The sequence below is a fragment of the Cnephaeus nilssonii genome (assembly GCF_951640355.1).
Source record: "Cnephaeus nilssonii genome assembly, chromosome: 1".
Taxonomy (NCBI): domain Eukaryota; kingdom Metazoa; phylum Chordata; class Mammalia; order Chiroptera; family Vespertilionidae; genus Cnephaeus; species Cnephaeus nilssonii.
The window spans coordinates 71,278,211-71,295,734 of record NC_137072.1 but is presented as its reverse complement, the minus strand read 5'-3'; the positions used below and the strand labels follow the sequence as shown (position 1 = coordinate 71,295,734).

Sequence of the window (17,524 nt, the reverse complement as noted above, 5' to 3'; positions counted from 1 at the left end):
AAGGGCTCTAAGCAGGCACAGACATCTAGACACCCATGTGCCCATACCTGCAAGGGACTTTTAGCTCCACAGGACATCTGCTTATTCCAGGTTAACTCTTAAAATGAGCATAAATTTGAAAAAAAGAATTAACTCCAAAAAGGGTGAAAATAACTTTTAAAGTAATCATAAAAAAATTTAGGAGTAAAAAAATGTGTGTTATAGTAAGTTAATGACCATCATATTTAGATGACATATTAAATATATGTTAAAGGTGAAAATTATGATTTAATAAAAAACCATAAATGAGAAGACCATGTAAAAGAATATTCATAAACATTTATTGATCAGATTCTTTTGGAATGCCCAGAGTATATCAAGAAGCAATAATCCTAAAAAGTATTATACCTATGTTAGGCTCAGCTTTACAAATATTATATCATTGTACATGCCCAGGCCAGTGTCCTATAGTAAATGGTGCTACTATCTTTTCATTTCACTGTCATTCACTGCCTGGGTCCTCTCCACCACTGAATACTATTGATTTTGAACTCTTAGTAGCTCTCAATTCATCTATTTTTTTTCAATTTTAGCCTCATGTCAAAACTCCCATAACCCCATAATCCCACCATGATAGCTTCCTAACTGGCCCTTCATTTCCTCTCCTGCACCCATCTCACATCTTGCCCGTTCTCCACATAGCAGCCAGAATGACAATTAAACACAGATCTCATTGGGTCACACACAGCCTCACTACCACCAGCCCCTCTGGGCATCGTCTGCTCTTAGCATGAAATCCACAGGCCCACAGGGTGGACCCTCTCCTGCCTTTCCGCCTCATCTCGCCCCCTGCACCGCCATGTTGGCTATCTCTCAGTTCCATGAATCTGCTGAGCTCCCTCTTGAGACAGAGCTTTTCCTTCTCCAGATCCTTCTACATAGAACCCACAACACATTACTTAACCTGGTTAATTCCAACTCATTCCTCAGGCTTCAGCTCAAACATTATCTATTCAGGAAGGTTCTGTTGGGGCCCCCAGTCCAGCTGTGGTTTCCCAGTTACAACCTGTCACAATTCAGTTGTCTCTCTTCTCCACAGTGTATGATTATTCATGTGCTTGTGTGGCAGCATTGCGCATTGCTTACCCTGCCTTTCCAGGGACCTGACGTGGGGCCTTGCCTGTTTGGGCTTGCAAATAGATCCCCAGTAACTAACAGTGTCTAAAATGTTTGATGAATTCATAAATGAATGACTTCTAATGACTAAATATCAAGCTTTAGACCATAAATTTACATATTTTCTGAACTTCATAAATTCTGACCTTTGAATTGAGAATGAAGAAAAATTAAACACCTTTGTTGTCTTAATCTGTTCAGGCTTTTATAATAAAAATACCATAGATGGGGTGACTTAAACAACAGAAATTTATTTCTCAGGGTTCTCAGGGCTGGGGAGTCTATTAGTAGATTCAGTATTTGGTGAGGGCTGAGTTCCTGGTTTATACAAGGCCATATTTCTTCTGTGTCCTCACTCAGTGAAAGGGGAAAGGGAGTTCGCTGGGATCTCCTCTCTAAGGGCACTAATCCCATTCACAAGGGCTCCACCCTCATGACATCACCTCCCAAAGGCCCCACCTCCTCATACTATCACATTTGCAGTTATAATTTCAACATATGAGTTTGGGAGGACACGGGCATTTAGTCCATAATAATACCTGTGCATGCAAAGACACTCCTCTAATACCCCGCCATCATTAGACTAAAGAGCTTGCTGCTGCCACTCAGGGTTCTGCCCACCCCTATTCCTGCTGCCGCTCCTCTCTTTTCGCACCATGCTGACTCTTATCTTTGGTCTCCAAGAACTTAAGGGCTGACAAGTTATAAATTGTTATAAACTCTCACTCACGTTTTTTGTGTGTTTTTTTTTTCTTTTGTGCTCAATTCTTTAAACTTGACTAAACCTTAAAGCTTGCTAATGCCAAGTAAACTCCCATAAGGAGCTCCAACGGTCAGATTTTATTTTAGATAAACATTATTCTGAATTCTTTTCTCCATTGCTTTTATTTCTCCTTTGGTTTACTTTTACTACTTAAATCTTAATCTGAATTTGAAAAAGTTACAGACTATCCTTTGAAAAATATATGTCAAGGTAATAAAATCAGCTAGTTACCATTTAAGTTATCTACCAAAATGCAACTCCTTACAACGCATTTACAACATACATGTGACGTAGTTTAATTGTTTCAATGTCACCTTTCATTACATTTGGAGAGTTTCTGCCTCCATGGGACAATTTCTTCTTCCTGCTTCAAATGCTCTCACCAGTTATATATGACTAAAATGATTTTGGAAGTGCTTCACTGAGAAAAGCGAGTTAGCTTATAAGCACATCTGATAGCATTAATGAATCTATGGCTTATTGGCTCACTGAGAAAACAGATTGGTAAAGGCCTGATTCCATATCCAAAATGAATCCTCACTGTAATCTTCTGACTCAAGAGCATGTCTTTTCAGTTATAAAATAATATCAGGAAAGTGAGAATGGATCAGCACAGGCCCATCGTCTTTATCAGAAAAGGATCTAAAAATTCCACCCCAGTCAGGAGCACGTATTCAGAGAACATGTAATGGATGCTACATTGATATTTTCCTCAGCATGACTTGTTTCTCAATTCTCAGAAAAGAAAAATATTGGCCAATAAGAGACAAAATTTTATTTAACAGTATCTTGCTTTTATCATTGGGTTCATGGCCTTCAGGGGTGATGACAGGCTCAAAAATGAAGGTAAATTTAGGTTAAAATTATATAATTTCAATAAATCCATAGAAGTGGGCCATCAAAAACCATTTGCCATATTTCTGCTTGGAGAAATTAGGGGGTCATTTCAAAGCCAGGCTCCAGGAAGGCAAGAAAGTTGCTAATGGTACAAACTCAGGCATCAGACTGCCTGGTTCAGATCCCACTGATGCCATTTGCTAGATGGGAGACTTGGGCCATTGTATTCATTACTGGGTGTCACTTTTTCCTCATCTGTAATATGAGGGTAATAATAGTACTGGCATGCCCTATAGGATTCCTATGAGGATTAAATGAGACAAGTGTATAAAGTGTCTCACATAGCACTAAATCAATGTTAGCTGTTATTATTACTACAGTTGGGTCCCTAATTCTCAGTGTGGATACCAATAATAGTTGACTCTTCTAGACTTTGATTTTCTTAACTTGAAAAGAAATAGAATGTTTGTAAACACTTTAAGGCTCCCAAAAGGATTATTACTGTAAATTTTCTATAATAAAGATACATTTAAGCACCTGTCTAGGACACAATACAAAAAAGGATAACCCAAAAAGTATTGGAAGAGAAAAATAACTATGTTCACATTTGAAGTAGTAATGTTTTCACAAAACTTGTGAAATCCAAAGCAAAGGGTTAAAGAGTGCAAACAACTAGAGGTTTCTAGCTGGGAGGAAGGAAGTCTGGGGAGGGAGGAGACAAAGGTTCAGCTATAGGACTTTGCCGAGGCCCCACTGGCCCCTAAGAGGTTGCCCTCTCCCCTTAGCTGGCATCAAAGTTTGGAAATTATTTTCTTTCCAGAGTTTTTAACTCTTAATCTGGAAGAAATTAAAACTGGGTAAAATACAGTATCCAAAAGCAGGTTCCTGCCTGGCCTTGGTGATTAATTACATGGAGCAAAGCTAAAGGAACTAATGGTTCCCCGAGATCCCTGAGTCCTAGGGCCACAGTAGTTATACTGATGTGACTGCCCTTGGCCAAGGTGTTGGGACAGGTGATCTGAAACTGTGACTCTCTGCTCCACACACGGATTCCATAATTAAAATGACAAATTTCACACTGCTTAGCAAACAACGTTAGGACTCTGTCTTGGGCTCTGAGAAATACCCCCTTCCTTCTCGCTTATGTTCTCTGAACCAAGAAAATACCAGTGTGGAACATCTTACTTGCTAAGACTGGTGAACCCTGAAGAAATCTGAGCCTTCACCTGCAGACTGGATGACTCTCAAAAAGGGCACATGCCCGCTTTCCCCCTCAGTATTGTTTGATCCGTGGTCATGCCTCATTTTCATCTTTGAAATACTAAAGGGATAGAGAAGGAAGTAACAACAAAAACCAAAACCTCTTTCTGTGTTCATGTAGATGAATGGCAGTTCAGAAGCAGGACAGCAGCATGCTTCCTGTGGTGCATTATAGGCCCCTCAATGAGTCATTCACAAAGAGCTGACTTCAGAGTTGAGATCCCCAATCTGGCCCTTGAGGCTGACTTCTCTCCCTACACACCCCGCTCCTGCCCACTGCCATGCAGCTAGTTGCTCCAAACTGAAAATATCCCAGAGAATTTTTTTTTAATCATTTCAATACTAATTGCATCTAGGATACTCAGCAGAGAGATGTAGGGATCTTTTTCCCTCTTTCTGACTTGACTTCTGAATAGAAATATCTATGTCCTCCAGTCAAGGAGTGTAGATGACCTAACTTGACACAGCCGACGCACTCGCGCTATAGGTAAGAATTTTCGGAAGAGCAGGAGAGTTCTCATCCAGGACAAACATTAGAGGGGATCCTCTGTCCTTTTATTTTAATTATTCTCCAGAAATCTCTCCATCCCCACCCTCCTCTCCATCCTGACTTGGAATGGGGCTGATACAGAGTTCAGATTACCACCCATGTCACTTAGCCCAGTAGAAATTATAATTCAGCACAGGCTGAATTATATTCATTATATAAAGTAATTGTGAAATAGTTATGAATCTGTCCTGCAGGAAATATGAGAAGGGCATAAATTGACATGGAGCATGTTAAGGGACAGACTTAACATCATGGACTTAGAAGTGAAGTCTTTGTTCATGTCTGCACTGCTACTCCTGGGAGTGGCTGAGTCAGGACAGTTGTCCCTCCTGGGCCACATTTCCTCCACTTTGGGCCTCCACCAAGAAGCAGTATTCATGAAGCTGCCACATTCCCTGGAGCCGTCCCAACTGCTGGGCTCAGCTCCTGCCCTCTGTGCTTCCTGGCCTCTCCCAGGGGCTCTGAGGGCAGCTGATTTACCCCCAGCCCAGTTTCTCACACGCCCCACCCCCTCCACCCTGCCCAGTCGCTTTGTGAGTCTGGTTTTCCTGGGAGCAGTATTCTCAGAAGTATGGTTTAAGTCCCTACATGAGTAGTATGCAAGATGATGAACCTTGTTTATTCTAATAAAAACTGTTTTGTTTTAATGTGAATTGGAGAAAAGAATAAAACAACACATTGAATCATGATTGCACAGCTATTCTTGCTTAGGGTGTGGCTGTATGTAGCAAGTATCTAAGGAAAAACGATGACTTGATTTAAAGACATACATTCAGAAAATAATAGTATAGGTGAGTGGACATGGCAGAAACAGGAGAGTGATGTGGAGATGTTGGAATTTTGGAAACACTGCACTGAAGTTGAGGCTGGCGTCTTGTCCTTGTTTACTGCCTCAGCTAACAGTGCTTTAAGGTTTTACTTGGGATGAGACCAAGGAATAGAGAATTTAAAAGGACACAAACCAGATATCAAAATGTGAGTTCTAGTCGCAGCTCTGTCACTAATGGACTCTAATCGCAATCAAATCTCTTAATTTCTATAGACTTCCATTTTATCATCTGTAAAATGAAGGGATTAGATTCAATGAAACTTCTTAGAATTTTTTTCAACAACAAAATTACATTATTCCATTGGTCATGATCTTGCTGAAAGCAAAACTTGAACTTGAGATTCTCACTCATTTCTAATACCCAAGTTAGCTCAATTCTCCTCTGGATCAAGGTTCTTTTCTGGCTCAGAGTTTTTATGGATAAGAGGTGCCCTGAGGTTAAATGGGACCTTTGTATTGCATTCATGATGCACAAAGCATTTTAAATATGCTAATTTGTAAAAGCATTCTATGAGGAAGCAAGCGTTTCATCCAGTCCAGCACACAGTAAACATCAGCTGCATGAATGATTGAATGAATCCCCATTTACAGGTGGAGATAGGGACCAAAGGAGGCATGGAGGCTGGGAGGTGTAAAGTGACTTGCCCAAGACTCTTCAGTTACTGTGTTTATGAAGCCAGGCTCCATGCCAGGTCTTCTCGTCACAGAGAGTGGGAAAGCACAGGTTTGGGGAACCTAGCCTCCATGGTTGAATCCCATTTATGCCTACTAAGCAGGTGAGCAGAATGTTTTTAACTGCATTATTTCCGAAACTCCAAACTGCAGATTCCTAACCGGCTCTGCCTAGCTTAATGCCTGGCACAGGGTAGCCACAGTAATGGTGGTTTCTATGACTTTGATGACCAGGATTGTTTCTCTTGATGCTTCCATTAGTGTTCTTGGCACAATACTACAGATGTCCCTTGGGAACTGTTGTTAAGCGAAGGCTGAGTTTTGAACAGTCTTCAAGGAGAGTCTGTTACTAGCATTCAGATAGAAGGGTCACCCATATTTCAGGAGGAATTCTCATTCCCGGCAGGCTCCGTTTGGTCTGGGCAGCGCCTTTAGGCCAACTGAATGAAGGGAATGCTCCCTGACATTGACCTGGGACTGCTGTGCGGTCATGGATGTGTCCTAGTGCTATGGGAAAAGGGATGAGGTGGGAGTCCCCTTTGCTATTCTTAGAAATCCAGTCTAGTTCATACATTACAGGAGTCAAAGGAAAGCTGGGACTGACCTAAACAGGTAGTTATAATAAATTCCAGTGGGAAAGAAGCCTCATTTGTGTTGGGAAAGACTGTAATTGTAAGTGAAGTGAAGAAGCTTTTAAATGTTGATAACCAGGGACTGTGCTGGCTTGTGTGCCCCGGGTTGCATTCATTGCAAACCTGAGTTCCCTGTGTCCTTCAAATACAGCCGATGTGAACGCTTGAGAGAGAAATGCAGGGAGTGGGAACAGCCACTTGCCTGGGCAAGTGTAAATCTTTTGTTTTCTCCACAGAGATTTATATTTCTGCATACATTTTTAACTATATGCTACCTATGTAGGTCAAATGCTCTTAGAGAAAAAAAAAAGTAAAACCAGGTTTCCTGATGACAGGAAGTGGAAAGTATAGATATTGGAGATCCTGCCCCAAAGTTTGAATCCAGCCCCAAGGCAGGCCTGATTCCTGGACCGCCAATAGAAAGCAGACAGGGGATGCCACACTTGCACTGGAAAACCCAGAGGGACAGGTTCTACCACAAGCAGACGCAGAGCTATCGCTAGAGCCCAAGTTGGCAGGAGCGCCTCCTGGGTACCAGCATGGAGCCTGCCCTGTGTCCCAGTTCTTCTTACCATGTGGTTCTGGGCCCTTAGTGTCTCTGTGCCTTGGTTTCCTCATTTGTAAAATGGATATAATAAGTGTAGCTACCTTATGGAGAATTACATTAATTGAAATAACTGAAGCATAGAATAGTCCCTGACACAGGATAAATAACAAGAATGTGTGGATGGCTGTCACTTTTTTTCTGTTGTTGACTGTTACTTCTATTATCATTGCTGTTTGGAGGAAGGAGTTGCAATGTGAGACTATTGCTGTAAAGAGGGAGGAGCCTTTTCCTAGGGTAATAAAGAGAAATCCACGCTCACACAGACCTCTAACCTTCAAGCCCTTTCTTCACCAGGCCCACTTCCCTCCTCCAGCACAGACATGTGCTTTTACAGAGAAAGAATCCCTTTGAGACGAGATGTTGCTTTCCTCTGGATGACCTTGACTGGAGGAGCCACCACACACTCTAAAATGGCCATCTGCTTCTCTTCTCCATTTCTTACCTACTCCCTGGACCAGGGAGAGGAAAGAAAAGTGCAAAAATATTGAAAAACAGTCAAAGAGGTTGTTAAAGATGCTTCTCAAAATAGATCAGGTGCTCACAGACCCAGGGACTTGGTCAAAGTACTGACAGAGGCATTCTAAATAAGCTGACTGTTGAATTTCCAAGGACCATGTGGTTCAGGAGTCATCTATACAGAGGAGCAAGACACTCACCTTTTTGTCACCCCTGGAGACTTCCCACCATCAACCCTCTGCCTCCGGCTCTCTCAGAGCAATAACAACCTTTTAAAAGAGCTATGTCCGGGCAGGACATCAGGCTGCACTAGGGCGGGGTCTGCACTCTCCAGAGCTGGACTTTATTTTGCCCAGCAAGCCCCAGTTCCATTGTTTTTGTTTGTTGTGTTATTGGGTGGGTTTTTTTGTTTTGTTTTGTTTTGTTTTGTTTTCACAATATGGAAAAGGTTCAGGTGAACAGTATAGTGGTTCTGGATAACCCTTCTTCTTTCTACAAATCATTCCAGTGCAAGATCACCTTCCAGTGTTTCGAGGAACTGTCTGAAGACCTGGAGTGGAAAATTATCTATGTGGGCTCTGGAGAAAGTGAAGAAAACGATCAAGGTTTAGACTCTGTTAGTGGGCCCTGTGCCTGTAGGAAGGCATATGTTGGTATTTCAGGCTGATGCACCTTATCTAGGACTCATTCCAGGTGCAGATGCAGTAGGTGTAACAGTTGTGATAATCACATGCATCTATCGAGGTCAAGAATTTATTAGAGTTGCTATTGTGTAAATAATGAATATACTGAGACAGAATTAAGGGGAAATCCACCAGTAAAACCACTTTTCTAGGCTTCAAAGGAACATTTTGGCATCTAATCCCAGAGTCACAAGATTCCACATTATTTGAGAAGATAACACAGAAAAGCTGGAAGATGCAGAGAGTAGTAATCCAAATCTACAGTAACATCTTTCAACAGATGCATTACCTGCAGCATCAAAGGGATGATCCACGTAAGAAAATGCACTCAATGTCACGTTCGAATCCCACATGGACTGCACGTGACCACCTGCCACCATTCAGTACAAAGCTATAAAAACTCACAGAACTGGTTCCCTGAAATTCCATGATAAGTCAGTTACTAAGACACAATGTGAAGAATATATTTTAGAAAACCCTGTAGAGCCTTAGCCAGAGTGGTTCAATGGTTAGAGTATCGGCCCACACACTGAAGTTTTGAGGGTTCAGATCCTGGTCAAGGGCACGTACCTGGGTTGCAGATTCGATCCCAGTCCTGGTCAGGTTACTCTCCTGTGGGAGGCAACTGATCAATTTTATCTCTTTCATATTGATGTATGTCTCACATCTCTCTCTCTCTCTCTCCCCTTCCCTCCCTCCCATTCACTCTCTTTAAAATCAATGGAAAAAATATCCTCAGGTGAGGATTAACAACAGAAACAACAAAAAATCATATAGATAGAAAGGAAACCAATATTTGAGCAAATATGTAAGTACAATTATTTTTAAATAATTTTTCTCTAATGTGTTTTAAGTTCTGAAACTTCTCTGATAATATATATAATTTTTCTCCTCTATATGTAATTAAAGCACTTGTAAAAACATATGACTCATAAGGCCAGGTTATAAGGATATTTTAGCCTCCTGGACAATAATCTTTGGGCCTTCAAAAGGACAAAGTTCACTTCAACTAAAATGCTTCTTCCTGTAATAACAAATAGTTTGGTTTAATTTAATGGGTGAATTTCCATTATTTTTTGGAATGCCCTCAAAAAAGGGATTTGAAGTCAACTATATGCTACCAAGAACTGTAGGATTGCCCAGCTGGTGTTGCTCAGTGGTTGAGCGTTGATCTATGAACCAGGAAGTCACGGTTCGATTCTGGTCATGGCAAAATGCCCGGGTTGCAAGTTCCATCTCTAATGTTGGCATGCAGGAGACAGCCAAACAATGATTCTCTCTCATCATGGATGTTTCTCTCTCTCCCTCTCTGAAATCAATAAAAAATATATTTAAAAAAAAAAGAACTGTAGGATATGAATTTCCAGGCCATCTTAAAGCCTCCTATGGCTACTATTACAGTTCACATAATGTTAGATAGCATTCAATTTGGTTCCTAAAATAATAACAAATGTGGTTAATTGTCCTCTGGCTATGGTTTTTGTTTTTATAACAATTTAGGACACCAGAACACTCCCCGAATCATATACATCATTATTACCCAGTGCAATCAACATGTCAAGAGCAGATAAAAATTCCCTGAGTTTAAAAATTGGAAAGTATAATGACTTCAATCTGTTCATTAGATTTATAAAAATACTATAAACTTAACTATTTAAAATTGTTTTCATAGATCATATGTTGGCAGCATTTATATAAAAACAGTGGATTTGGAAAGGTATATTTAGCTTTATTATAACAGATAAATTACTATTTTGGAAATATACGTATTTCCACACATGTAGTACTCCTCTCACATCCTATGACACTCATGCAGAATAAGATGAGGCATAGTTGTAGTAGACATATTCTAGATAGCTTTTCCAGATAAGCCTTTTAAAAGCAATCTTGGAAAGGAATTCATTAACTAAATGAGCCAAAAAGTTATTTTTTTTCTTTGAGGAGAGCTAGGGCCTTCCTCAGAAAGTTTCCTCTGCTCCATTAACTGAAGTGTAGAATATTCTCATTACTCTTGCGGCTAAAGCAAGACGTCAGCCACGTGATACAGAGTTATGCAGTGCCTACCTATCTAAAACTTCTATACTGTGCTTCTTAAAGCTTTTATGTTGAGGAAGAAAAAAAAGGCATTTGTCTGAATATGGAATCTAAGTTGTACATAGTCCCTGTCATTCTAAAAGTGAATTTGTGAAGCAAAATTTTGCCAAATGTTAAACTTTGGAATTTAACGTACCAGATTACTAAAATACTGGCCATTAACTAGTTCATAGATTTTAAAAAATAAAATACATCCTACTGTTAACAATAAATAAATAAATAAATAAACAACCTTCAAGAGCCTAGGAAAGCTCTTTCTTTAGAGGCGGTTTGGGGTCACCCCATCACAGCCTAATGTTGTCATGTTGGATGTAATTGGCAAGTATCCTGTCAAAGAGGTCAGTTACAACATTTCTTTCATGTTTAAAGGGACGAAAAGAGAAAATGCCTCTATGAGAAGAGTCCCCAGAGGAACATTGAAGAACTTGGAATATTGCTAAGCCCAGGAAAACAGGAGGGCACCTTCAAGTGAGGAGGGCGGGGGGTAGTTTGGACAGGAAAGTCCCTTCTGAGTGTGGAAGACTTCCTGTGTCTGTAAAGGTCGAATGGGAGTGTGACAAAGAGACGGGGGTATCTGTGGCGGGAGAGGCAGATATGGGGAGAAAGCCCCCTTAAAACGATGCCTCGGTTTATTCCAGGACTGCACAGGGCCTGGAACAGGGTCAAAGCAGGTCAAGTGATGACCTCCAGGGCAGCCTCCTTCCTCGAGGAGTCTGACCAGGTCAGACCAGGAGCATAGTCTTCTGAGAGTTGGCTCTGGCTCCTTCAAGGAAATGATCTGACCCTATTCAGACAGTTATTCCTAAAATAACTCTCCTCCAGCGCCATCATCCCCTGGACCATCGCTATAGAATCATAGGAATAGATACTCAGGTAAGAACTGGAGCAGGGGACTCCATATTGGACAGGTGGGGAGCCTGCTGCTTTGGGAACTTTTTTGGCACAGTGACTGAGCTCAAAAACTGCCAGTTAATTTTTTTTTTTTTGCCAGTATGATATTTATTCATTTGACATTAAATGAGTGAGTTAAGTACCCACTGTGGCCTACAGACTGTGGCTGGGGCTAAGGGTGTGGTAAGAAGGGGAAAGAGATGTAAGATGAATAGGATTAGAATATGCCTGGGGGAAGCTCACCATAGAGTGATTGAAAGAAGCAGATAAGAGGAGCTAACACACAACAACACTGTAATTTGCTTGGGGTGTCAGGAAAGCTTCTCAGAGGGGTTTATGTTAATTGTCATGAAGAAAGAGTAGGAGTTGGCCAAGCTGAGAAAAGGGCCAGGGAAGCATCCAGTACGCCAATGATTACAAATGCCAACCCTAGGATAAACTAGCCCTGGGTTCAGATGTTAGCTTAATCATTTACCGGATTTTAAAACCCTAATCAAGCCCTTAATCTTTCTGAGCTTTAACTTTCTCATCCATAAAATGGGAGTAATTGACTCAGTTCACAGAGAGAATGAAATGAGATGGTAGCTGTAAAGTTATCAGCCCAATGCCAGCCCAGAGTAAACCACCTGCAAATGTAGAGTAGGTTATTCTTCCGCCTGGTCTGGTTTTTTGGTTCTGGGTTCTTATGAAAGTGGTAAAATGGCACCCTGAGAAATCGAGCTTTCAGAGAGGCCCAAAAGTCAAGAAGGCTTTGGCTCCTGGGTCTCCAATAGCCCTCTGGTCAGGCAGAACACATTGGCATGGTGCAATGTGCTAGCACAATGGGATATTCTTGTATCTTGGCTTATGAAATATACAGATAAATGTATCCCAATGCTCTCTTAACTCTTCTGGCTCCCAGGCTTTACAGTGTGAGTCACACCTAATCCGTAACTTCAGATCCCAGTGAGGGAGAACTGTAACGCCACCCCACCCCAGTCCCAGCGCACTGCCCACCAACTGTCCACACCTTCCTTCACAGGGCAAAGCCGCCCCTGCCCCGCTGCACCTTCCTCGTGTTCTCTTTCCCTGCCCCACCTTGAAAAAAGAAAGAGGAGGAGGAGAAGGGGAATTCCAGTTTAGTTTAAACAGAACTCAGTAGGAAATGACATTTGTTTTCACAAGGAGGAAATTAAGCCTTTTCTGTTACCATTTAAAGCTGTGCTAATGTTGGCTCAGCCACCCCCTCACAAGTTCAAACTATGATGCCTTGAGGTGTGGAACTTCCCAGGGTGAGGTTCCCCGCTGCTTCTGAAAGTGGCAGGTGCTGTGGAGGTGACAAGGAGCTCAGGACACAAGACATCCTAAAGTGAGGAGCCTGACAAAGGTCTTCTAGTTCCGGAGGACCTTTGCTACCAAGGCTGGCACCCTCTGAGGAGAGCTGGTGGGTGGCAGAACAGTTAATAGGACGGTCCACAGTATAATCTATTTTACCTGGCATGTTTTGGTCTCACGTTGGGCAGTACCGACCCTCAGAAGTGCCCCTTTGCTCAGCTTCCCTCAAGGACCCATCAGGTAGAAAATCACCTGCTAATTACAGCTCTGGTCACACGGGCTATCCCTGAACAAGAAAAGGTGGCCTTAAAGAACCCCATTTGAAGACCATGGTTACACTAGACAGCTACCAGTCACATCGAGGAGAAGCAGGTCACTCTATCACTTGCTGTTTTCTAACAGAAAGAACTGCACTTGAGTTGGGAAACTGCCTGGTTTATCTTTAGAAACAGGTGGTATATAAATAAATTCAGTAAATCACAGAATTGGAGGAAATCCAACTGCTCAGAGTTAGGGAAGCGAGTTTGAGAAAGGTCAAACCTACAATTTCCTATATTAAACTATCCCTGGGCAAGAAAGAAGAGTTATGGGGAAACCAACCATATCCCACTTTTTTTAAAGGGGTGAATTAAATTAAAATGCCCATTTTCAAAATGGCTCTTAATTGCAACCACTATATCTTTTTGAAACTTGAAATACTCCCAACACCTTACCTTGTAGTAATACTTCCTCTCCTAAGCTCTTAAAAATGCTGTCAATAGGCTTCCATGAACATGGAATTGCTCTCATTTCAGTGCAGTTTGGAGGCCCAGAAGCTAAGTACAGCCTTTCAAAGTAGGAGTGGAGGCTTTTCATAAGGAGATCTGACCTTGAACTTTCTCTATTTGATCTGGTCCGCACATTGGAGCATTTAGTGCCATAATGCTACCTTTACAATCGTAAAAAAAAAAGGGAAGAGAAATGTACTGATGGTTATGCTAATCATGCTCTAAAGATTCCAGGAGCAAGGAAATGGGCATGTGAGTGAGTGTCCAGAGTGCGGAAGTTCTGAAATGGTGCAATACAGTCTATCTGTGTGGACACACCCAGCTCTGGTCTTAGTCCCGATGTCAGCCATGAACCACCTTGGCTCTCAGAGGCCTATTCATTTGCTGAAGTAGTAAATAATTCCCCAGCGGCCTGAAAGAGTAAGTGGGGTCCCTAATACCAGCATTCGTGCCAGAAAGTCAATATAACTATAGGGGACAAGAGCTCAATTGATTCTTGGCATTTCTAAGGTGAAGTAAAAGTGAACTATATACAGTATTAGTCCAGAGCTCACACAAAAAGAGTGTTGTGCTTCAAAGTAGTAATCTTTGGAATCGGTATGGTTATTCTTCCAAGGCTACGTGCTCAAAGGGGTGGGTGGTGTGTTGTTGTTGTTTTTTTTAACTGCTCATTAATGGTTGCCTTTGGAACCACATTTCAAACTACACAGTAAAACATTCATGTTACATTGTAATTGCACCAGATTAAGTCTATAAACAAAAAATACTGTGACCTACCAGACTTGACCTTGTTTTCATACCAAGCTTGACTTTTTTCTCTACAAAATCAAATTCACCTTCAAGGATGAAAACTGGACATACTTCCCAAAGAGGAATTTTTTGAAATGCTTTGATTAGATGCCATCATTAAGATTAGTGCCTCTCCTACCAAGATGACCCTTTTGAAGCGGACACTACTAATACAACTGTGTGATTCTGGTTTATTTAAAAACCAACCCCATTACTTTGTAGTAATCCTTCAACAAAACATCCTAAGTCTCCCAATATTTGGCAATGATAGAAAGAGGAACCAGAGTTTATAAAAGAACAAAGTAAGATTTCAGGGTATTTTAAATCCCCTACCGCTGTAAACAGCAGCTGCAGCAATAGCAGATTGGTGTCATTCTTAAAAAGATAATCAAAGTATTACTGTGGGTTGTTCTCTGATCTCCAGGCCAGCGAAACGGTCTTACTAAATACTGACCATTTCCCAAAATCTCACATAGCATGAAAAGCATTTTGGTAATATGATTAAGACCCTGGATTTTGTTCCAGCTCTGACTTCTCTGCAAAAGGATCTGGAGTGACTCCCTTTCCTCATCATCTCTCTGTGCCTTTCCTCCTTCACAGGCAGCATTGCCGCCATTACAGTGACCGTCATTGCTGTGGTGTTGCTGGTGTTTGGAGTTGCAGCTTATCTGAAGATCAGGTGAGAGGCACCTTACTATCCTTCTTTTTTTTAATTTATCTTTATTGTTGAAAGTTTTGCAGATGCCTCCCCACCCCCATTAACTCCTTCCTCCCCACTTCTGCCCCCTCCCCAGGCCTTCACTGCACTAATGTCTGTGTCCATGGATTATGTATCTACTAGAGGCCCGGTGCACAAAATTCATGCACGGGGGGGGGGGGGGGGGGAGGGATCCCCTTCAGCCTGGCCTGGACTCTCTCCAATCCGGGACCCCTCGGGGGATGTCCAATTGCCGGTTTCGGCCCGATCCCTGGGATCTGGCCAAAACCAGCAGTTGGACATCCCTCTCACAATCTGGGACCGCTGCCTTCTAACTGCTCACCTACCTGCCAGCCTGATCGCCCCTAACTGCCCCCCCCCCGGCCTGATTACCCCTAACCACCTCTGCCTGCCAGCCTAATTGCCCCTAACTGCCCCCCCCCTCCCCGCCGGCCTGGTCGCCTCTCACTGCCACCCCCGCCAGCCTGGTTACCCCTCACTGCCCCCCCTGCTGGCCTGGTCACCCCTCACTGCCCCCCCTGCTGGTCTGGTCGCCCCACGCAGCCTGCTGGTCAGTCGTTTGGTCGTCCCTCGCTAACCCCCCTGCCAGCCTGGTGGCCCCACACAGCCTGCTTGTTCAGTTGTTACTGTGAGGGTGTCATGACCAATTTGCATATTACCCTTTTATTAGTATAGATGTATATAAATTCTTTGGTTAATCTCTTCCTTCAACCCACCACCCACACCCTCTTCCCTGTGAGAATCATCATTCGGTTGTGTGCTTCCATGTCTCTGGCTCTATTTTGTTTGTCAGTTTATTTTATTCATTAGATTCCACATATGAGTGAGACCATGTGCTACTTGTCTTTCTCTGACTGGCTTATTTCACTTTGCATAATACCCGCCAGGTCACTCCCTGTTGTCTCATACCTTACTCTTCTTTGTGAAGAAAGGGATCCCATGTTGTTTGGCTCCAGACAGAGGGTTATTTTGCTAAATGCTTGTTTCTTAATAAGTGTCTTAGCTCCCAGATATATTGGCAGGGAAGTGAAAATGGCCAGTATACTCCACAGTGGACAGGAATAGATGGTACAGTATCTGAATCTTGGCAAAGCAGAAGAAATCAGCTGAAATACACAGCATGATGATGTAATGGAACAAGAATGAACCTGGAATCAGGAGATAGAGGCCTTGCCTCACTGCCCTTAACTCACTGCCCATGAGGGAAGAGCCTGACCCTGAGGGAAGAGCAACATGACTCCTGACCCTCAAGTTGTCTCACCTGGAAATGGGGCACAGCAGTGGGCTCAATGGTTCCCAACTACTGAAGTTCTGAACACTGGATGCATGCCAGTCTGTAAGGAAGTTTTCACTGGTCCTAAAGCAAAATGCTGAAAATACAAGGAAAATGTAGCATTTTCTATAAAATGGTTTTTTTTCCCCCTGAGATTATGTCCTTATGTTTTTGGTTTTAAAATACCTTTTGTTATGAAATGAAGGTGATCATAGATGGTAGCTGAGTTTTTACTCTTTTTAGCTAAATAGAAAGTTACCAAACTGTGAGCCCCCACTTTTGTTTTCTATTGCTCTGTGAAATCACAAAATCTCAAAACCAGGTGGCGCTCACATATTTAATTTCTCATCTCTGTGCACACATCACCTTTGCTGCCTTCTCTCCTGGCCCTCTCTCATCACCTCTAGTCACCCTGCCCTAACCAAAGCCCACTAGTAGGGAACTCTCCCCTCCTCCTTCCCTTTTATTTCTCTCCACTTCTTGTTTTAAATGTGCACCAAATCAATGTAATGATGGTGTCAAGTAGAAGAATGCCCTGTAATATCTAAAGTACAAAGAACAGGAAAGCCAGGTTTGGGAGAGAAATTGTAATCAAATGGCCAGCATTACCTGTGTTTAAAAGCCTTTATAAAAGCATCCTTAAGTCTCTTTCATATTAAAAAGAGAAAAAGAAAAATTTTCTCTTCATTAAATCTATATTTTCTTGAGCAGCAAACTTAATTTTATGAATTATATCTTACTGAATGGCACTCTTTTTCACTGGTTAATTACTAGTTTATTACTGCAGATACACTATATTTTAATTATAAGTTAAATTGGCTTTTATGAACTAGTCTAGGAACCTCATTCCCACTTTATAGCAAAATTTCTCTTTGTGTTGGGGGTGCTCATAAAAAGGGACCTGTGGATTGATTTAGAGTCATTCTGGAATCACCATTGGTGAGTGTCTGAAGGGCTATGTCACTTGGAATAGGACCTCCACTGGAGTGTGGCTTGAAATAGAAATTCTTGCCACACACTTGCCAAAAATGACGTTGAAATAACCCAAGGAAGGACGCTTCTTCTTGAATTCAGGCAAGAATTCAAATTGACCATCTCAAACCTCTCACTGACTACAGACAGGTAGTCTAGAATAGTGATTAAGAATTCAGACTCCACAGCAGGTAGAGCTCACTTTGAATCCCAGATGTACCATTTTGGAGCAGGTTCTAGTGTGACCTGAGCATGTTATGGA

General features: G+C 42.1%; 1 protein-coding gene and 1 pseudogene across 2 annotated transcripts in view; both read left to right on the top strand.

The window, feature by feature from the left end:
• PARM1 (prostate androgen-regulated mucin-like protein 1) overlaps nt 1–17,524 on the top strand; it is a 92,345-nt gene that overhangs the window by 61,466 nt on the left and 13,355 nt on the right. The window contains exon 3 of the mRNA XM_079773630.1: nt 14,900–14,978. Within this exon, the coding sequence (XP_079629756.1) occupies nt 14,900–14,978 (79 nt within the window). The remainder of the gene's footprint in view (nt 1–14,899; nt 14,979–17,524) is intronic.
• Nucleotides 8,201–9,476, top strand: LOC307100190 (histone chaperone ASF1A-like; annotated as a pseudogene). The gene has a single exon. The product of its transcript is annotated as a histone chaperone ASF1A-like (transcript).